This window comes from Tupaia chinensis, unplaced genomic scaffold (genome assembly GCF_000334495.1).
Source record: "Tupaia chinensis unplaced genomic scaffold, TupChi_1.0 Scaffold146445_1, whole genome shotgun sequence".
NCBI lineage: Eukaryota > Metazoa > Chordata > Mammalia > Scandentia > Tupaiidae > Tupaia > Tupaia belangeri.
In genome coordinates this window covers 2,605,108-2,627,784 of record NW_006206301.1, presented here as the reverse complement: position 1 = coordinate 2,627,784, position 22,677 = coordinate 2,605,108, and the positions used below count along the sequence as shown (strand labels likewise).

At 37.0% G+C, this 22,677-nt stretch overlaps 3 protein-coding genes across 3 annotated transcripts in view; all 3 read left to right on the top strand.

The window, feature by feature from the left end:
* The first annotated feature begins 933 nt into the window (after positions 1-933).
* Positions 934-6,363, top strand: FABP4 (fatty acid binding protein 4). Its single transcript, XM_006168933.3, has 4 exons — positions 934-1,090; positions 4,832-5,004; positions 5,603-5,704; positions 6,161-6,363. Exons 1-4 carry the CDS (start codon positions 1,018-1,020, stop codon positions 6,209-6,211), a joined length of 399 nt encoding a protein of 132 aa, XP_006168995.1. The 5' UTR covers positions 934-1,017; the 3' UTR covers positions 6,212-6,363.
* An 11,839-nt stretch (positions 6,364-18,202) lies between these two features.
* Positions 18,203-21,685, top strand: LOC102479465 (fatty acid-binding protein 9-like). Its single transcript, XM_006168932.2, has 4 exons — positions 18,203-18,275; positions 20,142-20,314; positions 21,315-21,416; positions 21,569-21,685. The coding sequence occupies exons 1-4, from the start codon at positions 18,203-18,205 to the stop codon at positions 21,617-21,619; spliced, it is 399 nt and encodes a 132-aa protein (XP_006168994.1). The 3' UTR covers positions 21,620-21,685.
* Positions 21,637-22,677, top strand: part of LOC102486199 (fatty acid-binding protein 9) — a 3,749-nt gene continuing 2,708 nt past the window's right edge. Inside the window, exon 1 of the mRNA XM_006168942.1 lies at positions 21,637-21,688. Coding sequence (XP_006169004.1) covers positions 21,637-21,688 — 52 coding nt within the window. The remainder of the gene's footprint in view (positions 21,689-22,677) is intronic.

Sequence of the window (22,677 nt, the reverse complement as noted above, 5' to 3'; positions counted from 1 at the left end):
TTTATTTTGTTCTTTTCTGCAATCTGGATATGTTCATGGGAGTTTGTTGCACGTGTGAACACCTTCCAGTATAGGGTGAAGAAATTGAAGACGATGATTATTTTAGAAAAGTAATCTCATTAATTAGTCATTATGCAAAAGAAGGAAATAAGTTTTAATAGCTTGAGACCACACATTTGTAATCATTCAAGTAAAATAACACCCTTTAGATGTGGCTAAATGTAGTTGTAATATAGCTCAGGAACTGAATACGTTTTTTCAGTATGAGGACTATATTTTGGATTGAGAACTATTTTGTAACTGGTTTGTGTAAACCCAAACTCTGATTTAGGGCATGAAAAATGAGGTTATATTATTATTTTAATTAAATCTACTGTCTAGATTCCTGGTGAATGAAATGAATATATATTTTTTAATTCATATAGGACATTTGAAATTAGACATCTGGGGTACTTTAAAATGCCATTATTTATTTGTCTAATTGCCAGGTAATTCCTGACACATTCCTGTTCCAAAGAGCCTTTGCCATTACTAAAAAATCTCAAGGCATTTTTTTGTAGTTTCTCAATTCAGAAGAACCATATAATTGCAATTTTAATATAAACCTAAGAAAAGGGGTTCAAAGTTCATCCCAAGATAATTATCCTATTCTACACTGGAATAAATATGTATGAAAATAATAGGAGGAAATTCAATGCACCGAACATTGAATTACCAAACAAGAATGTTTAAAATATTCTGTTAGTGGTTAAAAATAACTTGTACTCTAAGTCCAATGACCATTTGCCAGGGAGAGCCAAAGTTAAGAAATTTCTATCAAAAACATGACTCAGAAGAAAAATGCAGAGGCTGGTAATGAAGGAAATGATCTGACAGCATTCTCAATTGGTTATTTCTCAGATCACATGCTCTGGGCATCTTTAAAAGGAAGTTATCTGGACTCAAGAGGGTCAGAGCACCTTGCTGAACTGGCAGCTTCCTTCTTACCTGGAAGAATCATCCTAGAACATTCACAAAATGTGTGACGCTTTTGTAGGTACCTGGAAACTTGTCTCCAGTGAAAACTTTGATGACTACATGAAAGAAGTGGGTAAGGAAATTTATTGGGGGATAACTGTATTTATATCTTTGTTTATCAGGGTAATCTGGGATTATAGCAGTGTTTTCACTCTAGAAACATTGACCAGATATGAAAATGCTACATTTTATATAGAGATTATGCAATTAGCAAGTGAGAATTATTTGTTTTTAGAAATATTTAAATCAAACCTATAACAAATTCTTCCTAAAGGTAAACCGATATGAAAGATTCTAAATGCCATTTTTATGATCTACAGAAATGACAAGATTTTACTTTAATTGCAAAATGTAGGGGAGTTTTGGTTTACTTGGCTCCTTGCCTGTTTTTTCTTTCTCCCCTTTTGTATACAAAGTAAGCAATAAAACTTGGAAAGAAAATCACATGTATTTCTTAACATGCTATGGTTTCCATTTAAGACTAAAGGCATTGTATTTGCCATCTTAATGCATCTTTAGTTTTTTTAGTTCATGTTTATTAGCCAGTTATTTTCTTATCTCTTTATCAATACACTAAAAGGTGTGGTTATTCTATGGGAGACTGTCTTCTTTCAGAAAATATGCTCCTTAATGAGCTTAAATACTTCTTTGACTAGAAATGACATGGGATGCCATTGAGTGATTCAAAAGAAGAGTGTTCCATAGGTAATCTACCTGCACTTTGATATCAGAGACTCAGGTAACATTGGCAGGATGTCATCGTACTGATGTTTCCCGGATGATTACGAAGCTGCAGCAACACCAGTAAATTAAGGGGGCAATTTCCTACTCAGGCAGCTTCCACTTTGAAACTCCTTAGTGCCGCCACTGTGCATGATAAGCTTGCATCCAGGGTTAACAAACTGGGCGAGAATGTGACTCAGTATCCTTATTGGAGTTCGGAATTTAATCCCCTAATCTTAAAAGATTTAACTCTCTCCTAAATTATACAGTGTATATTTTTGCTTGCTTATTACTAGACTATTTCTTGTTTACAGACAAGAGGGAAAGCAAGGACTTCAGCAAGAGAGGAAAATAACCTTCTAGAATATCAATTAGTTATAACTTAATAAATTAATTGATATGGATTTATATAGAAATGCTAGGATTGGGGATCGTTTAGCTACTGACTTTCAGAAAAATTTTACACTTTTAGTATTATATGTAAATCCTTACACTATTATGTTTTTAATTTATAAAGGGCTGATGATGTTTAAAAACAGTAAGATACCTCTTACATGACATTAGCAGCTCTAAATGAGGGTGAGTGGGAAGGTATTGCCTTCCTCAGTCACATAAAGACAAAATCAAGCAAGTAGAGAATATGATGTTTCCCAAAGTCATCCAGAATCATGATGTATGTGTTCACCACACTGATTCAGACCTTACGCTTAATGCTACACGTTGTACGAAAGCCAGACTAGATGAAGCAATACAGCGTCTTCCCACCCTGGCCATTTTTCAGACAGGGAGCTAAATCAGAGCCTCAGTTTTACTTATTTTGTACCACATTTCTCTCCTAATTCCTATTTCTAACGTTTGGTCACCTTTAGTCAAAGAAACAATTTAGATATATGTACATGTATTTTTTTTTTTTACACATACCAGTCATCTTTTATTGGATGGGAATTCTCGACTGGGATATGAAAGGACTCAACAAGTTCCTTTGGAGGGGTGCTAAGCCAAGGAGATGAAGGTCTGGTTCAGTGTATGCCCTCCATGCTGGCCCTCTGCAGTGGTATTTACGTCACCACTCGTGTCTGAGTTCCTTATAGGAAAGGCAGTAGCTGAAGAGCACGTAAGCAGCCAGCACCATAGAAACCCCAGCAACATCCCCTTTCTTCAGGTTGAAGTACTTGTTGTAATACCGGTAGTAACTTCTCTGAAATGCTCCACCAATGCCTTTAGGGGTAAAATCCCGCATCAGTATCCAGCTTGGTAGCTCCCCAAGTTTGACATCCATGAACTTATTTTCCTTCGCTGACGCCATCTTGGAGTCCTGGTGTCCGCTGCACAGACTGCGCAAGAGCAGATATATGTACATGTATTAAAACATTCAGCATATCTATGACTCATAAATTCTTCCTATGTATGCATGTGTATGGGTGTATATATATACATATGTATATATATATAGAGAGAGAGAATGCAGTGACAGCAAATTACTGCTCTTTATGTTAGGTTGCAAATTGTTCTTCACATACTTTACACAAGAAAATATATTCTTTTTCATTAAAAAAATGTTTGCAACTTGGGTAATTAGAAATCCAAGTACTGGTGTCTAAAATTATTCTACAGTAAGAGATACTGATTTCTTACTTAATAGACAAAAATAAAAAGTTATCTGTTGATGATAATGTATATGATAATCTCTTTGACTTGACTAATATGCACTGTACTCATGCTGGGAAAAACCATGTTGTATGATGTAAAAGCTTGCAGTGATTAAATAGATATCAATTTAAAAAATACTAATGTCTTAAATTTTGAAGTTTCGCAATTGATGCCTAGTCCCTCTTGAATATTTCTGATTGATTACTGAGAATGATGAACATCCTAAAATGATTTAAATGTAAGAATCTGCTGCAATTTATGTAAGCCTTTTGGAGGAATGAATCAAAATCTTCACTGCATGGAAAAAATAGAATTTGGAAAAGAAGCCCCAAAAAATAGAATTTGGAAAAGAAGCCCAAAAAAACTAGATTTGGCAGCAAATGTCATAAAATGTGATTTGTGTATGCTCAGATTAGAGTAACTTTAAACTGAATAACTCTATACTGGCTCTGAGAATCCTGTTAAGAATTCTGTCTTTGACTTTAGATTTTTTTAGATAATTTTCAGTATTTAAGAAGGAATGATCAATATGCCTCAAATGTTTCCTGAGTAGAGAAAAAAGATAATAGATGACAATATATTTGTATATATATATAAAATCACTGCGTATTATTACAGCATACCAAATGAATTTTCCCATTATGAATACACTGTATATGGGTTCAGTTCCAGATATTATGGTCCATATTATTTTCAACAGGTAATTATCCATTTTTGCATCCCTTAAATGTTTTCCTTCTTTTTTCCCCTTGATTCCCTCCCTGTCACCTTCCCCTATTTCTACCATCCTCTCACACTGTCTCTAGTATCGTAGTGAATTTTCCCATTATGAATACACTGTATATGGGTTCAGTTCCAGATATTATGGTCCATATTATTTTCAACAGGTAATTATCCATTTTTGCATCCCTTAAATGTTTTCCTTCTTTTTTCCCCTTGATTCCCTCCCTGTCACCTTCCCCTATTTCTACCATCCTCTCACACTGTCTCTAGTATCGTAGATGCTCTTCATGCTTTTATATCTTCCAATCTTCTGGTTTCTGCCATGAAGCATTGACATTCAGCACATGTTGAGTAGGGACATACAATGCCTCTCTTTTACAATCTAGCTTGCTTGCTTAGCAGTAAATTTTCCATATTCTTGTTGAAAATTAACAATGTCTCTCCCAAAGAGCTTTATACAGAACCAGAGAAGAAGAATTTTAAAGAACAGAACTTCACCTATTATGCCTCGGAGTTTTTCTTTGAGTATGAGGTTGATTTACTTATCTTGCAGGAGTTATTTAAATGAGGTCTCTAAGAGACTACCTGGTGTCTTTTTAATTCATTTACACACACACAAACACACATGTGCATGTAGATACACATACTTTTGCTCTCTGACTTAGGTAGAGATGAGAGAGATAATGCAAGCCTGACATTTCTTCTTCCTTAACTGTAGGAGTGGGCTTTGCCACCAGGAAAGTGGCTGGCATGGCCAAACCCAACATGATCATCAGTGTGAATGGGGATATCATCACCATTAAATCAGAAAGCACCTTTAAAAATACAGAGATTTCCTTCAAACTGGGTCAGGAATTTGATGAAGTCACTGCAGATGACAGGAAAGTCAAGGTGAGAAATGGGAATCTGGTACAGAGTCAACAACTGGTTTCTAAGTTGCTGCTGCACACAAGAAGCCATTTTGTAATCAGAAGAGGGAAACTGTTCTATCATAAGCCAAAGATCCTGAACTTCTACTGCCAAGTCATGCTGCCTTTGATATACAGTTGGCAAATTTTCCCCCTTTCTATTAAGTTGCCCTTATGTTTAAAAAAATGATTAACCTGATTGATTTGTGTGTCATACAATACATGGAGTGTTTGAAGTGAATTAAAGTAATAGAACAATGTTAGAGAATGTCTATCAAAGAGTAGAAAATAAAGAAAAACATTGCCCCTAAAACTACTATCTCAAGGTTAATTCTTCATCTATATGCCTTCTGAGTATTTTTTGATATTTATGTCATACCGTAGTCATTACACACACGTATATACACAAATATACGTTGTATGCTGTTGTTTTTGAGACCCATTTTTTCTTGTTGCAATATATTCTTGTCATTTAGATTACCAGTGGCCTCAAAACATTTCTTTAAACAAAGGCACTGTATTTTTAATTTCTATTTTCTGCATGTATATGCGAATGATAGTATTTTTTATTATGCCTACAGAGCATCATAACCTTAGATGGGGGTGCCCTGGTACAGGTGCAGAAGTGGGATGGAAAATCAACCACCATAAAGAGAAAACGAGAGGATGATAAGCTGGTGGTGGTGAGTATCTCAGTGACTTCATTCTAGATCCTACTGCTAAGTCATCTCATGGTCATTATTCCACTTAAGGAATAATGATTGGGACACAAAGGAAACTTTATTGAGATTATGGTTCTACTCTGGCAATTGCCCTTTTTGCTTTTATGTTCTGCCCTGGTACACCACCTACCCCCAGGAAGCATTCCCTGCTCCCTCTCAGGCACCTTGAATAATATTCCCCAAACCCCAATGTTATTACGTATTTCTGTTTATGTTTCTCAGTCACCATAGAGATAAAGGGATAAAATGTAATTTTCCTGGTCTTTGTATCTTTCTAACCTATTACAATATCAGGCATTTATACATAGGAGCCCAAAATAAATAAATGACTGTTGGTTTCTTCCCAACATTTAAAAGATGATAAATAAATCCACGGTTCAGTCTCATCGATTGATTCAATGTTTTCTGTGTCTTTAGGAATGTATCATGAAAGGCGTCACCTCAACCAGAGTTTATGAGAGAGCGTAAGTCAGGGGACACTGACCTGAAGTTTGCATGGAACTCTGCAACATCCTGCTGGATGTGTCATTATTTTCTACTAATTAGCACACACCTAATTTTTTCCCAAACTGATTTTACTCAATATAATTGTGTTGGTTAAATAAAACATTTTAGACTTAGAAGATGATGTAATGATTTATTTATTGAGCTGGATACTTCTTACTCATAATTGAGTAAAAGACATAGAAAATTTGCATTATTGCTTTGTTTCTGGTAGAACTAATATAATATTTCATAATAACACCCAAAAGTTAATATTTATCTATTTTTCATTTCTCTAGGTAAGAGATGACAAGTGTGTCCCTGCCGAATATTAAGTCCTTATATAACATATCCATAGTTAAGTAACTACCTCTTAGAGATCTAGGGCAGTTTTATAATCTTTTTCAGAAGTTTATTTATTTCTTCCATGAGAGAAACAGCACATACATGTGAGAGTCAGGCACTGTCAACAGTTCTCTCTGCAACCCACTTGCAGTCTTGGTTGGTCCAGATTATGGGCACATGCACGCCTCCACATACTTTGGGAGGTCTTGGGGCATGAACCCAGTGCCCTTTTCACTAATTCCAGTTGTGTTACAACTGCATCACTGCCTGACCCCACAGAAAGCTTAAAATATATCGGATTGTTTGCAGCCGGCTGGATCTAGTGCTCGGATGTCCTACTTACCCTGACCTGGAACTTGTCAAGAGAGCATATACAATGCATGGTGTAGAAAAAATTTCTAATCGGTTGTGTAATTTTTAGTCTGACAAATTATTGGTAAATTCAGCCATCTTCTAAATCTTTACAGGACTCAATGCAAATAATTCCATAATATTCATTCCAGGAAAGCTATGAGAGTATTATTGTACATGGGTAAAGATTGAGATGTTATTATAATGAATTCCAAACTTTTATTTTTATTTTTTACCAGTACAACTTTGTATTCAAATAAAGTGTCCATGGTATCCCAGTATATACAACACACATAAATGATAATAATGTTGACCAGATAGTGTGTGTGTGTGTATGTGTGTGACACACTTGATAGTAAATCAAAAGCTGTTCAAGTGTGTGCTGAAATTGATATAATTCTATTTCCGGTGCTTCTTTTAAATGCGATTTCAAATATATTTATTTTCTGAGTACATTTTCTGCATATAACACCTTGATGTGATGAGGCCAAAGAAGTGGAATAGGTTTTTGATCATAGAAATTTATTTTCTTCACAAAAACAGAGAATAAGACTCTCAACTTTCACTTTGGGCTCATTAGAGGTTTGAACTTAGAGAAGATTTGCAGAGGTTGATTTGGGCAATTCTTGGAAAGCCAATATTTATTCATCTCTAACTATGGCGCCAAGAACTTTGCATACTTTATATCATTTCTTACTAAAATAATCTGATGAGGAAGATTTAGTATTCTTGCTTAAAGAGGAAAAAGCAAGCTCACAGTTTAAGCTTATACGCTAAGTAGGAAATTGATATAGAGATTGAAATTTACGAGCTATCATGACTGGAGTATAGATCTGAAAGTCATTAGAATACAAGTAGTGATCCAGTTTATAAAATGTGATGACACTGATTTCAAGAAGTTTCTGGGGGAAGGAGTTGGCAGGCAGCATGGTGTTAAAGGCGCTGGACTTCCGCCTGTCCAACCGTGGTCTGGGTCCTGGAGTGGGTGGCTTACTTTCTCCCTCCCCCCTCCCCACTCATTCTGTTCCTTTCTGGTCAAATTAAAATAAGTAAATAAAAAAAGTTAAATAAAATAATTCTTTAAAATTACAAAAATATAATAAAAGAAGTTTCAGGGAAAAGGGAAGGATAGGAAGTACCAGGATCATAACTTCTCACTTTAATAGCAATTGCACTGGTATAATCTGGCACAGACAGTTTGAAATTCTGGAGTCTATTTAATATTGTAATATTCAAGGGAAGTTTTGGATGGTAAATTGCAGTTTATTTTGGTCAATTTCAACTCTTAACACAGTGGCAAATACCCACCCCCACACTCCAATTCCAGGTAAGTCAGTCATGCACATACTCCTGGAGCACTGTGTATATACAGCTTGCAAGAACCAGGATGGGCAATAAGAACCCTGCTTTCCAATGGCACAGATCTATGTGTTTTGACTGATGATCACTCCTACTGATTACAGAGGTGCAGACACAGAGGCCAACAGCCATTGTTGTAATATGCCTTCCCCTACCCCACATTGTAGCAAGCCCCTTTCCCTGGGGATAAAGCTACTTCCATGGTACTTAAAGGACTAGCACATCCCTCCCTGCAGCCCAACACATACACATTCACATTCACATACTCATACACATACACATACACATACTCATACACATACACATACACATACACATACTCATACACATACACATACACATACTCATACACATACACATACACATACACATACACATACACACACTTGATTTTCCTCTCTTTTCCTTTCTGGAATCAGACGTTAAGTATTAGAACATTCAAAAGCAACCACATACATGAGAGACACAAGAAAGTCGCTGTGCGTACCCAGGAATAAGCAGTCTCCAAAAAGACCTGATGAAACCTTAGATTTACTCCATAGGCTAAGCTTTGGCTCAGAAACAGCCTATAACAATAAAAAATGAAACAAGACTGAACAGAAACAACATCCAGAAAAATCAGGGGAAGAGGGAGAATCTATTTTCTAGAGTTATCAGAATATTAGATTAAAATACCCTATTTTCAACAACAAAAATAACCCCACAAAACATACAAACAAATGAAAAAGTGTGGCCCATTCAATAAATAAATAAGCCAATAGAAACTGTCCATGAGGAAGATCAGCTGATGACCCATTTAATAAAGGCAGACTAAAATGACTATCTTAAAGATGGTCAAAGAATTTGGGCCCGCCTGTGGTTAATGGTTAAGTTGGCTGGATCCCACATGGCCGAATGAGCAGTTCAAGTTCTGAACTCAGCACCTTGAGAGCGTGCCAGGTGTGTGTGTACTTGTCCCAAATCCGAAGAGGTTAGTGGAGGAAAAGACATTGCAGTGTGGCTCTCCCCATGGGGGCGGGGGTGAGAGGGTCTCACTTTTCCTCTTTCTATAGAAAAAAAAAGTTCAAAGAATTAAAAAAATAATGTAAAGAAAATTTTTAAAAAGTGACATATAAGCAAAATAGAAATATGAATAAAGAGATAGAAAATCCAAAAAGAAATCTAAAGAAATTGTAGAGATGGAAAATGTGATAACTGAAATAAAAAAATTCTCTAAAGAGATTTAAAGGCATGTCTGAACCAGAAAAAAAAAATCAGTAAACCTAAAGATAGACAATTATTATTAAAGAAAAACAAATAGAGTCTAAGGGCCTGGGAGATACTGTCAAGCAGATTAATATATACATTAAGGGAATCCCAGAAAGAAAAGAAAGAATGAAATAGAAAAAATATTTGAGAAAACAATGGTCAAAAAATCCTCAAGTTTGATTAAATGTGACTATAAACATTCAAGAATTTTAACTAGAATAAACTCAAAGAGACCCATGTTGAGCTATACTCTAATCAAACTGTCAAAAGCCAAAGACAGAGAACTGCGAATCCTGTGTCTGACAAAACTGTCCTTCAAGAGGGGGAAAAATGAAGATAAACAAAAACCAAGATAATTTGTTACCAAACAAACTACAAGTTTCTGCCCTTCAAGAAATGCTAAAGGGAATTCTGTAGGTTGAAATAAAAGGACATTCAATAACAACTGAAGTCATATGGAGGAATAAACACATCGGTAAAGGTAAATGCACAGGTAATTATAAAGCCTAGTATTAGGGTAACGACAGTTTGTAACTCCACTTTTTGTGTTCTACATGATTTAAGAGATTCATGCATTAAAAAAAAAATGGTTAGTTTGTGGTTTTGGACACACTTGTATAAAGATAAAATTGTGTGACAACAAAAACTGCAAGGGGTGGGAACAAGCTATAAAGGATTAGAATTTTTTAAAAGAATTATTTATTTATTTAATTTAATTTGCTATTATTAATTTTTAATTTAACCAGAGAGAGACAGAGCGAGAGAAAGAGAAAGTGAGAAAGCAGACCGCCAGGTCCAGGACTCAAACTGCAGTCAGCTGTCTGGGAATCCAGCACCCTTAACTGTCACACTACCTGCTGGTCCCAAGGACTAGAATTGTTGTACGGTACTACAGATAAACTGATACAAATGAAAATTAGAGAATAACTTTAGAGTTTTAAAAGTTATAGATACACATAGTAAGAAGGGCATTAAATTTTTTACAGCTAAAATCTTTTTTTATTATTATTTTTTTTTTTTGGAGAGGTTTTCGCTATAGGGCGCGTGCGCTCGCCAGACACACAGAGACATAGAGACAGAAAGCGAGAAATCACCCCCCAGGGGGGATGGTCACGCCGCAATCCCTTCTCCTCCATTCTCCTCTCGGGATCTTGGGCACGCACGCACACGCGCCTGGCGTGAGATTTAAGCCACCGGGTCCGAGACGCGAACCGCGGTCGACTACGTGGGAGTCCAGCGACATAGCCATTACGCTAACTGCTGGTTCCCTACAGCTAAAATCTTGACTGATATACAAAAGAAGACTGTAATGCAGGTAGTGATGGACCACAAGTTATAATACAAAGAGTAAATAGCAAAGTGACAGGAGTAAGGATTGAATGGATTAACTCTTCAGTCAAATTTGACACTAAGTAGGTGAATATAGAAGATAATGCTAAACAAATGCTTTATATCTGGTTGAAGTAGTTGATTAATTGTGTTGTTTAAATCCTCTACTTCTTTATTCATCTAAGTAATGCAAAAATGCTTCGACTTTAAGTAATTTCAAGTCATCCCTTGTATCTGTGTTAGTCTGCTTTATGGTGTTCCACAGGTCCTTACACTCTGTTTACTTTTCTTCAGTTTTTGTTCTTTGTTTTCGTCAAACTCAGTAATTTCCACTGTCTATCTTCAAGTTTATTCATTCTTTTTTTTCTCCTGCTGACTCAAATTTGCCTTTGAATCACTCTAGATCATTTTTATTATGCTTTCATTTTCATTTTGATTTACAATGCTAAGCCAGACTATGAAAGAGAGACATTGCATGTCTGCCCTCAGTAGATACCAAATCCCTGTGCTGTGTAGCAGAACTGAAAGAATAGAAGCTATAACAGCAGGGAGGGCAAGCATAGATATCAGAGACTGAGGCAGTGGGTAATGGGAGGGTGGAGGGAGGCACTTAGGAAACAAAAATAAGGCAAGCATGCTGGGAAAAAATATGTTGCATGCTGGGAAAAACCATGTTAACAGCTATAAAGATGGACAAAGATTAAAAAAAGATAGACACTGTCAGAATAAATTGTTTTAAATAATCCACCCCATGTTATGTATAAGAGAGACAATTCATATCCAAAAGACTCAAATAGATTGATAGTAAAAAGATGAAAAAAAGATATTTCATGCAAAGAGTAACCAAAATATCAGACAAAATAGACTTTAAATAAAAATGCTTGTAAGAGACAAATAATAATAAGCTTATATATGAATAAAGGATTTAATGTGGCATAAAGGTATAACAATTATAAACATTTATGCACCTCATGACAGTCAGACCATTAAAATATATGAAGCAAAATCAAACAGAATTGAAGGGAAAAATAGTTCTAAAAAAATAACCAGCTGTCGGTGTCCGCTAGCGAGCTTAAGAGGAACATCTCTCTGGATGGTAATACTGTCAGCGTCTGCCTTCAGGGCTTGGTCCTGTGAAGCAAAGAGTTAAAGAAAAGAAAAATAAGAAGACACAGAAGCAGAGATGCAGGTGAACACAGGCAAGCTGTACTGCTCAGCCATGCTGAGCTTCTTTATTTATACATTTCACCAGGCACAGGGAACTGTTCGCAAGCTTTCAAGGATGCGGTTGAAATTCCACAGTAAGAGATTAGGACTTTAGTGAAGATGTTTTTCAAACTTGTTACCACCATGTGTGATACTTTTATGCCTCATAAGTCAAGCCAGTTTACTTATGCTGTTCCTCTGCAATTCTGAGGAAGGCCATCTGAGGATGCATTAAAGAGGATACTGTGTAAGCCGTAAACATTATATAGAACAGGCATTGCACGGCCTAGCCAGGGTCAGGATGTTTCCCGTGTTCTGCAGATGTTTCCGCAGAACCTAAGGCATGTGTCAGCCGGTTTCAGTGAGTAATTAGTGAGGCATTCTGATAACAGCCTCCCATATCTAGGCTGCATACCCTCACAACCAATGATTTTAATATCTTCCTCTCAGTAATGGATAGAACAACCAGTCAGAAAATAAGAAAAGTAATAAAGGATTTAAACAACACAATTAATCAACTAGCTTGACCACACATAAAGAACAGTCTACTCAGCAAACATACACATTCTTCTTTAATGCACACGGGACATTTTCCAGGATAGGCTGTATCTTAAGCCACACATTAAGCCTAAATAAATGTAAACAAATAGATACCAGGGAGGGCAGATGGTGGCACAGTGGAAAAACACTATGACAATCCCTCACAGAAAACTGCTGGTGAGAGTCTGGAGACCTTCCCGAGCACATTGAGAACACACATGCTTCACCTCCTAAACCAACACTTGAGTGGTTAAGATTTTAACATATAAATGGGGGGAGGACACTAACATTCAGACCATAAAAAGCTCTTAGGAGAAACAATAGGTCAAAAGTTTTATGACATTGGATTTGGCAACAATTTCTCAAATGTGACATCAAAAGCATAGCAATAAAAGAAAAAGTGAAGAACCTAAACTTCATGAAAATTAAAATCTTTGTGCAGGGACCAGCAGTTAGTGTAATAGCTATATCGCTGGACTCCCACGTAGTCAACCGTGGTTCGCGTACTGGACCCAATGGCTTAAAACTCATGCCGGGTGCGCGTGCGTGCATGCCCAAGATCCCGAGAGGAGAATGGAGGAGAAGGGATTGTGGCATGACCATACCCCCTGGGGGGTGATTTCTCACTTTCTGTCTCTCTGTCTCTGTCTGGCGAGCACATGCACCCTATGACAAAAACCTCTCAAAATAAATAAATAAATTAATTAATAATAATAAAAAAAAAACTTTGTGCAACAAGGACACTAACGACAGTGTCAAAAGGCAATAGAATTGGAGAAAATACTTACAAATCATATATTTGATTTGATATTGATTTAAAAAAGGGGGGGCAGCAGGGGGTGTGGTGGTTAAGGCACCGGACCCCACATAGCTGACACCATGGTTCAAGTCCTACATGTAGTGGCCTGAAAATCACAGCAGGCATGTGTAAATGCATGCCCCAAACCCCAAGAGGAGACTGGATTGTGGCATGGCCATTACCTCAGGGGATGATTTCTCACTTTCTCTTTCTTTTTCTCTCTTTCTCTGGGCAAGCACATGCACCCTATTGGGAAAAAAAATCTAGAAAAACAAAAAACAACTAAACATACAAAATATAGAGAACCCTTAAAATTCAACATCACAAGAAAAACAACTTTAATTAAAGAAAACTAGCAAGGGGCCAGGGCGGTGTGGTGCAGCAGTAGCGCAAATGCCCTGCAGTACTGGGAGCCATAAGTGACTACAAGTTCAGATTCCCAGGTTGGCCTGAAAACATTCTGGTTGCCCATGTAAACCTAATCGCAAAGAGCTGGAGAGCTAGGTGCTCAGAATTAATTTGTCATCATTGTTTTTAGTAAAACTTACAAGGGAAGTGATCCAGGAATCAAAAAGTGTAAATATTCTCTTAAAAGTACCAAAATGTATTAAAATTATTGGAAGACGTAATGTTTCAGAATATATATGATTTATGCTGAGCAAGTAGTCTCTTAAAACTAACACCAATTTAGGGGGCCAGCAGGTGGCATGGTGGTTAAGGTGCTGGATACTCCCACATGGCCGACCAGAGTTCGAGTCCTGAATCTGATGGCCTGCTTTCTCACTTCCTCTCTCTCTCACTCTCACCCTCTGTCTCTCTCTGATCAAACTAAAAAATAAATGAATGAATAAATAAAATAAATAATTATTTTAAAAATCTAACACCAATTTCTCCAGTGTGGGCAATACTAGCAAATGAAGGACTGAGTATTTCCTCTGCAAATTTCATAGGCAGACCATTTATTAACTTGTTTTTAAATTGGGTAAGATAATATCTTCTGAAAAAGAAAAATGTATAACCCTGAGTGACTTTGAGTTTCTAAAATAAAATGTACACTTTAAAAGATATGAATATTAGAAAATACTCGTGAATAGAAAATAAAAAATTGAAAGTGTACAATGAACATAGTGGGGAATGTGATATCAAGGAAATATTTCTGCATTTGAACATCCAAACCTTAAGGTGCTTTATAAAATCTAGTGTGACTCTGGGTCAGCAGGTGGTGTCGTGGTTAAGGTGCTGGACTCCCACACAGTCAACTGCAGTTCTAGCCCGGATCTGTCAGCATAAAACTCACTCCGGGTACATGTGCACACATTCCCACAATCCCTACAGGGTTATGGAGGAGAAGGAATTGAAGTGTAAGCATCCTCCCCATAGGGTAATTTCTCGTTTTCTGTCTCTCCAGAGAGCACACGCACCCTATAGCAAAAAAAGAGAAAAAAGAAAACTCTCAAAAAAAAAAAATCTAATGTGACTCCAACTCAAGTATTATATATGCAGCAATAAATTATAAAACACATTTCTAAACACTTTTTTAGTTTCCAGTATATACTTAACTTCGCCAGTATCCACCATCAGTGAAGAATGTAACATCTCAAAATTGAAAAGTATTAAAAACCATTAGACTTTAAAATGTAATGAGAAGGGAACTCAGTACAGAAAATAAGATGTTGGAGAAGCACGTACAAATGAGATTATGGAAAAATAAGCATTGAAACCGTCATGGAAACAAGACATGTAACTATGCTATAACAAATCCTTTTGCTAGGATGAAAAATTGGAAAATTTTTACTAAAAATGTCCTTTTCTTAAAGCAGCAGTGCTTGCTTTTTTATAATCAAAGCTGCCAAAGACTGGTGTGGCATAGCCTTGGCAGAAAACTCTTAATTAATAAAGGAGATTTGTATAGAAATAATGCAACACTGGGAAAGATGCAGGCAGTGTAAGAATCCTTCTACCATCAGATAATGACCAGAATGAAAGGCCTGGTCTAGGAGAGATGATGTATTAGAACCTACCTGCCTTTAGTCACAGAGAGAGAGATAAAGAACACTGATGAGAAGACAAACACGGTTCACTTCTTTGGTCACTAATTCATAAAGCATTTATTCAACACTTAAAACATGCCAAGAACTCTTAGGGTTACAGAGTGAGTGAGAAATATGTGTCTTTCTTCACGTAGTCATGGAGTAGCTCTGGAGACTGCTGGGAGCTCATAGTTGCTGTACTGTGAGTACAAGGATATCTGTAACTCCGATATTTGTGTTGATGATCTAACTGTATGACACAATAGAGATTAGCCAGCCGTGAACCAGTTTCACAGAGAAAGAGGCTAGAGTCAGATCTGAGATGATAAGCAGACGCTGGGTGAGGCCAGCTACACGTGATACACGCAACTGGTTGTAGTGAAGATCCAAATTAACCGTTTGGTGAAGCCATTTCCAAAGGCACAACAATGCTGAAGGCCGAATCTGTAAGTAGCACAAACTCAGACCCAAAATTATTTAAACAATAACGGAATTTAAGAACTCACAAAATGCCAGTTCTAGAAATAAAATGGCCCTCGCGTCCTTTCACCTTTCTATTCTGCTGTCCTTAGTTTGGGCTCCAGATTTGAGTAGGCAACACAACAAAGGCAGCAGCTGTAAGTATCCCAGAAGCAAAATGTGCAGAAGAAACATCCTGTGGCTTTCTACTAGAAGAATTTTAGAGAAGCCAGAAATGTGAGTTTCCCTTTTGTTTAGTGGGCCTACCGGGTTCTAAAATGGAGCACAGGATTGGCTTTTGAATCAAAGAGTGGTGAAGATATCGGAACAAGGATGGTTACACAGATGGGAGACCCTCGCTTTGTGCGCACTAGTCAACATACACAGCCGTGTATGCCCACTATTGTCCAGAGGGCCTACATACCTAGAGACAGTAAAGCAAGCTCTAGTGACCTGCTTTCTACGTGAATCTACTGTCAAATACACCTAAGACACTTACTTGGAGCACGCCTCAGCTTCCTGAAACTGATCTAGGGTTTTCACTTACCTATGAAGATTTCACAAGAAATGTTTTCCTCTTTATATGTTTTCATCAAAAGCAATTCTCTACCCGACTTATGTTATTACTTTAGGGTGCCAACATATCAACTTTTTGTTTGTTTTGTCCACAAAGAGATGGTCTGAATAAACATTACTCTGAACTGAAGGAATATTTAACACAAAGCAGATAAGATATGACTGAATATTCTTCTCTTGGTCCCTGACACACTGCCATTTCAGCACCTTTCAAGCGACTGGAGCTGAAAGTTGCGATGTCAAATTCTTCTCTTGGTCCCTGACACACTGCCATTCCAGCACCTCTCAAGCGACTGGAGTTTAAAGTTGTGACGTCAATCCATGGACCCTGAATCCAGTCTTCACTAAATTCCGTACTTGCAAAAACTCATGGTTGCAGAAGATTATTTCAGAAGTAATTGCAGAGATATTTAAAAGATTCATTGCCTCTATGTTTCAGTTAGAGTACAACTGCAAATTTCTCTCCAAAATTTGCAACAATTTCACAATTTCAAAAGATATATTTTAGGGAACCAGCAGTTAGCGTAATGGCTATGTCGCTGGACTCCCATGTAGTCGACCATGGTTCCCGATCCGGACCCCGTGACTTAAAACTCACACCAGGCGCGTGTGCGTGCGTGCCCAAGATCCCGAGAGGAGAATGGAGGAGAAGGGATTGCGGTGTGACCATCCTCCCTGGGGGGTGATTTCTCGCTTTCTGTCTCTCTGTCTCTCTGTCTCTCTCTGTCTGTCTGGCAAGTGCACGAGCCCTATAGCGAAAACCTCTCAAAAAAAAAAAACAAAAAAAAACAAAAAACTCACGCCAGGCGCGTGTGCGTGCATGCCCAAGATCCCGAGAGGAGAATGGAGGAGAAGAGATTGTGGCGTGACCATTCCCCCAGGGGTGATTTCTCGCTTTCTGTCTCTATGTCTCTCTCTGTCTTTCTGGCGAGCACACGTGCCTTATAGCGGGGAAAAAAAACCTCTCTCAAAAAAAAAAAGATATATTTTAGTATCAAGATTACTTTGTCAGAAAGATGAATTTTCTAAGCATTAGCTCTACCTTTTTTCAGGTTTAAATCACAAGCTACTCGTCAACGATAATTGTCACCTTTCTTCCCAGTGCTCACTTACCCTCAATTAACCACAATTTTAATATTAATAATACCCTACACCTCACTCCAAGCAATTGTAGGCATTTCAGTTACATTAACTAATATCATTCCATCAGCCCTGCAAGGAAGGGAAGGGAAGATATTACTTTAATGGAGAAGATGCTCTGGCACTGTAATTTGTCCAAACAAGAAAACAGCTGAGGTGAACCAAGCAAGGATGTCTTTGTGTTGGGTGAGAAAACATTCAGACAGGTGTTCACCAGACATTCATTGGGATATTCCTTCAGGGTTGACTCAGCAGCCCTTGTTCCAGAGGCTTATCTCTATTGAAAATGGTCTCTATTCCACAAGGAATATTTATCATGTGACTCCTAAGTATAAATCTATCTCCTTGCTAGAAGCTGTAATTGTTGATCTGAATTAAATTGTACATGTTAATTTTCTGTCTCTTAATATGAAGTTAATTAAAATGAGTCAAACATGAGTGCCTAGAATTTTTAGTTTTGCTACTGTTCATTGGCTGTCTTAGAAGAGTCACGTGATGAAGATGCCTCTTTAAATCAAGCTACTGGTGGTACAGTAGTTCCTTCATTTCTTTGGTCTTCAATTGTGAGTGCTTCTTCTGAGCAAGTTTTCCATGATGGTTGAGCCCTTCTTAGGAACCTGGAAGCTAGTCTCCAGTGAAAACTTTGAGGATTACATGAAAGAACTGGGTGAGGAATACCATTACAAGATTTGGAAACTGGCAAGGCATTTTGTAATGTGGTTGGGTTTGTGCTTGATAATGAATCTTCCTATACATTTCTCTCTCTCTCTCTCTCTCTTTTTTTTTGTGATCCCAGGGTATATTTGTATTGGACTAAGGTATTTCATTCGTCCACTTTTGTTTTTTCTTGTTGCTTGTTATAAGTGTTTCTTTTTGGAAGTGAGACTCACAGATACCTCTCTTTACTCCTAATCAATATTTTTAGTCCATTTATCCTTTTTGAAAATACTTTCATGCTAACCACTAGACAGTATGTCTCTTTAGCTTGGTGGCTTAACTGATTAAGTTTTTCTAGCTTAAATTTATAGACAGTAATTACAATCTAAAATTTAATATAACAATTTGTTTCAAGGTTTGCTATAAAAGAGCTGTAGCAACAACTAAAAGTCCTATTGGTTAATTTCTAGAGTTTTCATATATGTGAGTGATATTTTAAAAACATTATTTTGAAGAGCTCTGGATGTTGATGGAAGAAATAAAATGTTTTTACTCATTGAATGTTTTCCTATTGAATATCTTTCAGAGGTATAAACCATATATATCCTTTGCCTTTAAATCAAGTTGAATTGTCAAACATCAATTATAATGACTTTGGTCTATAACAGTTAAGCTGTTGTTTACCAATTCTAAAAGAACCACTTAGTATTTTTCATATTTAGTTAAGAGAAACATCCCTTGCAATAATAAAATATATTATACAAATCCAAGGATTTTTTCTTACTATCTTTTAGACTTTCCTGGTAGGATCAATGAATGCTTACACATAGTAATATATTTTCTCATTCTAGGCAATGAGACAACAATCCTTTATTCCCTATAATAAAAAGACAATGTTCTTATAAATGCAATATTTGTTCCTCTTTTGTAGCCAGTGTTAATTTTCTCAGGGAGTAGTGATAAATAGATTCCCTGTTCTCGTCATGGATTTTATAGACTCATTTGTTTTGAACTAAAATTTGGAGCCTATAAAAAAACTTGGTACTTCTGGACAGAATAGAATTTATTTGGAGGGGGGAGATAGGTTTGGCATTGTACAAGGAGGGTAACAGCTAAACACCTACTATGTGCCAGTACCATGCTAAGTCATTTTCATTTAATCTTCCAGCACACCTGTGAAGTTAGTACCATACTTATTCACATTTTATTTCTAAGAAAGGTAAAGGTTACAGAAAGTAAATGACACGCTCAAGCTAGCAGGTTACAAAATTGGAGCTTAGGCTTTAAACACCTCACTTTTCTTTGTGATCGCTCCAGCAAGATACTGGGCTGTCAAAAAAAAAGGCATGATACATGTTTCTATGTTTTTCTTTGCAAAAATGCATCACAACGTTTTTGGCAACTGAATACAGCCTACCAGTCCTACAATCTAAAAGTGAAATAGAGCTCAATATCATGACAGAGAGAGGGGTCAGCTCTGCCAGTCTATTGCAGAGTTAAGTCTGACCATGGAAAATCCCCAACCTGGACAACAGGGCTAAGCTCTAAGCCAATACTTCCTGCACTGTTGCTGTAACATTCTACGAGTAAAATACAGCATTTGACCACCTGGATGGCACCCTATAAATATATATTTTAGATGAAGCATAACAGTCTTAGAAAGTGAATTTAGCTTTTTTAAAATGTCAAATAATCTATACTGTGTAACTGGAATGATCTGACTCAATCCAGATATCGCAAAGAACATAAAAGAAATTTGTATATTGCACAAAATCTAAATTGGGAAACTACATGTTCTTTGAAGATTGCTTTCTGAAACGATTGTTAACTCTTCTCCCTGAGTGTCTTAAAAAGGGTTGCTTTTTCTGTGTTTCAGGTGTGGATACTGCAGCCCGAAGTGTGGCAGGATTACAGAAACCGAGCATCACTATTAGTGCTGATGGGGACATGGTGAGGATCACGACAGAAAGTCCTCTCATAAACACTGAGATCTGCTTTAAGCTGGGAGAAGAATTTGATGAAACCACAGCAGACAACCGGAAAGTGGAGGTCAGAACTAAGTCCTTCTGGCGTTCAGCAATCAGGAAAAAACTAGAAGGTGGTTAGGCATGGTTTACTCTATTTAATTTGATTGATTCGATTTGATTTAGGTCTGATTAGAGTTTCTTCTTAATATTTGCACATCTCTAAAGTCAGTCATTTTGCCAATTATTCTGATGGTTATCAGAGCAAAAAAATCCCATTGTTTTTATTCTTTTGTTTTTTTTCTAGCTTGTTTTTGTCAGGGTTTAAAAGACTATCTGGAAGGGAACAATTAATCACAAAAAGCTTAGGTATTGTTTGCCTGGGAGGGAGCATTAATTGAATAATCTTTTAAGACTTCTTTTTTTTCGTATTTCTTTTTTTATTTATTTCTTTTGTTTAATTGTAATTCCTGATTTACATATAATCATTATACATCTTTGTGGGATACAGTATGGTTTTTAAAGGCCTGTATATGGTATGTAATAAACACATTCACCACCTTCAACATATAACATGCTATGTAATGTACATTTGAAATTCACTCTACTATTTCTTTTGGAAGTATATATTAAATTGTCAGTGATGTTCTTTACTGTGAATATAGTTCTTAAGAAAAACAAAGCAATTAAAATCAGACAACAAAAAGTCTCATAAATTAATGAGTATGGATTTTTGAAAACGAAGATAATCTTTAGCCAATGAGGGACAGGCAGTTGGCATAATGGCTATGTTGCTGGACTCCCATGTAGTTGACCGCGGTTTGAGTTCTGTACCTGGTGGCTTAAATTCACGCCAGGCGCATGTGTGGGCGTACCCAAAAAAAAAAACATAGCCAATGAAAAAGGAATTTGTAATTTCCAAGGGGCTCCTTCTAGTTCGATGGTCTTAAATTATTATAAGAGCCAAAGTGAGGATTTTGAAAAAGATAATTTCAAAATGTAAATTTGAAAGTAGTGGTCAAGTCTTGCGTCAGTTAGAATTTAGTAAATTGTTACTTCTAATGTATTTCATTATGCATTTATAGAGCATCGTGACATTAGAAGGTGGCTCAATGATTCACACTCAAAAATGGCTTGGTAAAGAGACAACAATCAAAAGAAAAATAGTAAATGGAAAAATGGTAGTGGTAAGTTTTTATCTAAACGGAATGCTTTGTTTGATACATGTATGTCAATCTACTCAATTGGTTTTGCACCCCAAATTAAGAGTGGTTTGGGGAGAAAGGGACAAATGTAACTTGTCATCTACCAACTCTAATAGATCCCATTTTGTTTCTAGGAATGTACCATGAATCATATTGTCAGCACTAGAATCTACGAAAAGGTGTGAAAAAAATGTCTACGTCGATGAACTTGTTCACTAACAGGAAACTGATACTTGAAGAAGATACACCTCAGGGCCAGTAATTTAAAAAAATAGTTACAGCATAAAATTGCTCAATAAAAGCATTAAATTAAATGCAGTTTTGGAGCTGTCTGATAATGAGGATTAGGGATAGCCTGATGAATTGGTGAGCTAAGAAGCTCCTGGTCTATGATATGATTCAAACAACATTGAAGTCCCTTCTGTCCTCTGCCCACCTGACTTCCACAGTTGCTGAGCTCCTGACAATGGGTCCATTCATTTAGGTTAAAACACTCTGTCAAAGTCATGTGGAAATTCATGGAACCTCAAAGTAAGATATATTCATTATATCACTGGGACCTACTTTGGAAAACATAGATGCCCCAAATTAACCTTGCTGATTTTTTATTTCTCCAGAAGATTGCCTCTCCTTAAAGCAGATAGATTAGATGATGACAGATAGATGAATAGATGATAGATGAGTGAGTACACAATGGAGTCTGGACATTATTCACTATGACTATTTACAGAGGAGCGTTTAAAACAGTCATTGTCTCACTTCTCCATAAATCTCTTTAGCACATCTGTCATCACTGTTCACAGCTTACCCTTTGCAGAATGATATTTCATTAAATGCCAGGCCTGAAGTTCTAAATACCTAGTAAAAATATAATCACAAGAGCTACTAGTCTCTTAAGAGCATTACCAAATACTGATGCTAAGCATGGGTGCTCTCAGTGCTTGGAACACAACAGAGTAATGGGGACAAAACTGAAGGGAAAAGTCTCAGGCTGGCCCGGTGGCACAACAGTGAAGTACTATTTCAAGAGAAGCCTGAGCCCACGTGGTGGTTCAGATCCCCAGTACAATCAACCTAAAACGTGATGGCCAACTATGCAAGTGCCCAAGACTTGCTGAGCTGGGGAATGAGGGGAAAGGAATCATGGAGCAACCTGACCCTGTGGAAGGTGCTTCTCTCTAACACTTTCGCTCTCTCTCATGTGCATGCGCTCTATTAGCAAAGAAAAAAGGAGTGGGGGGGG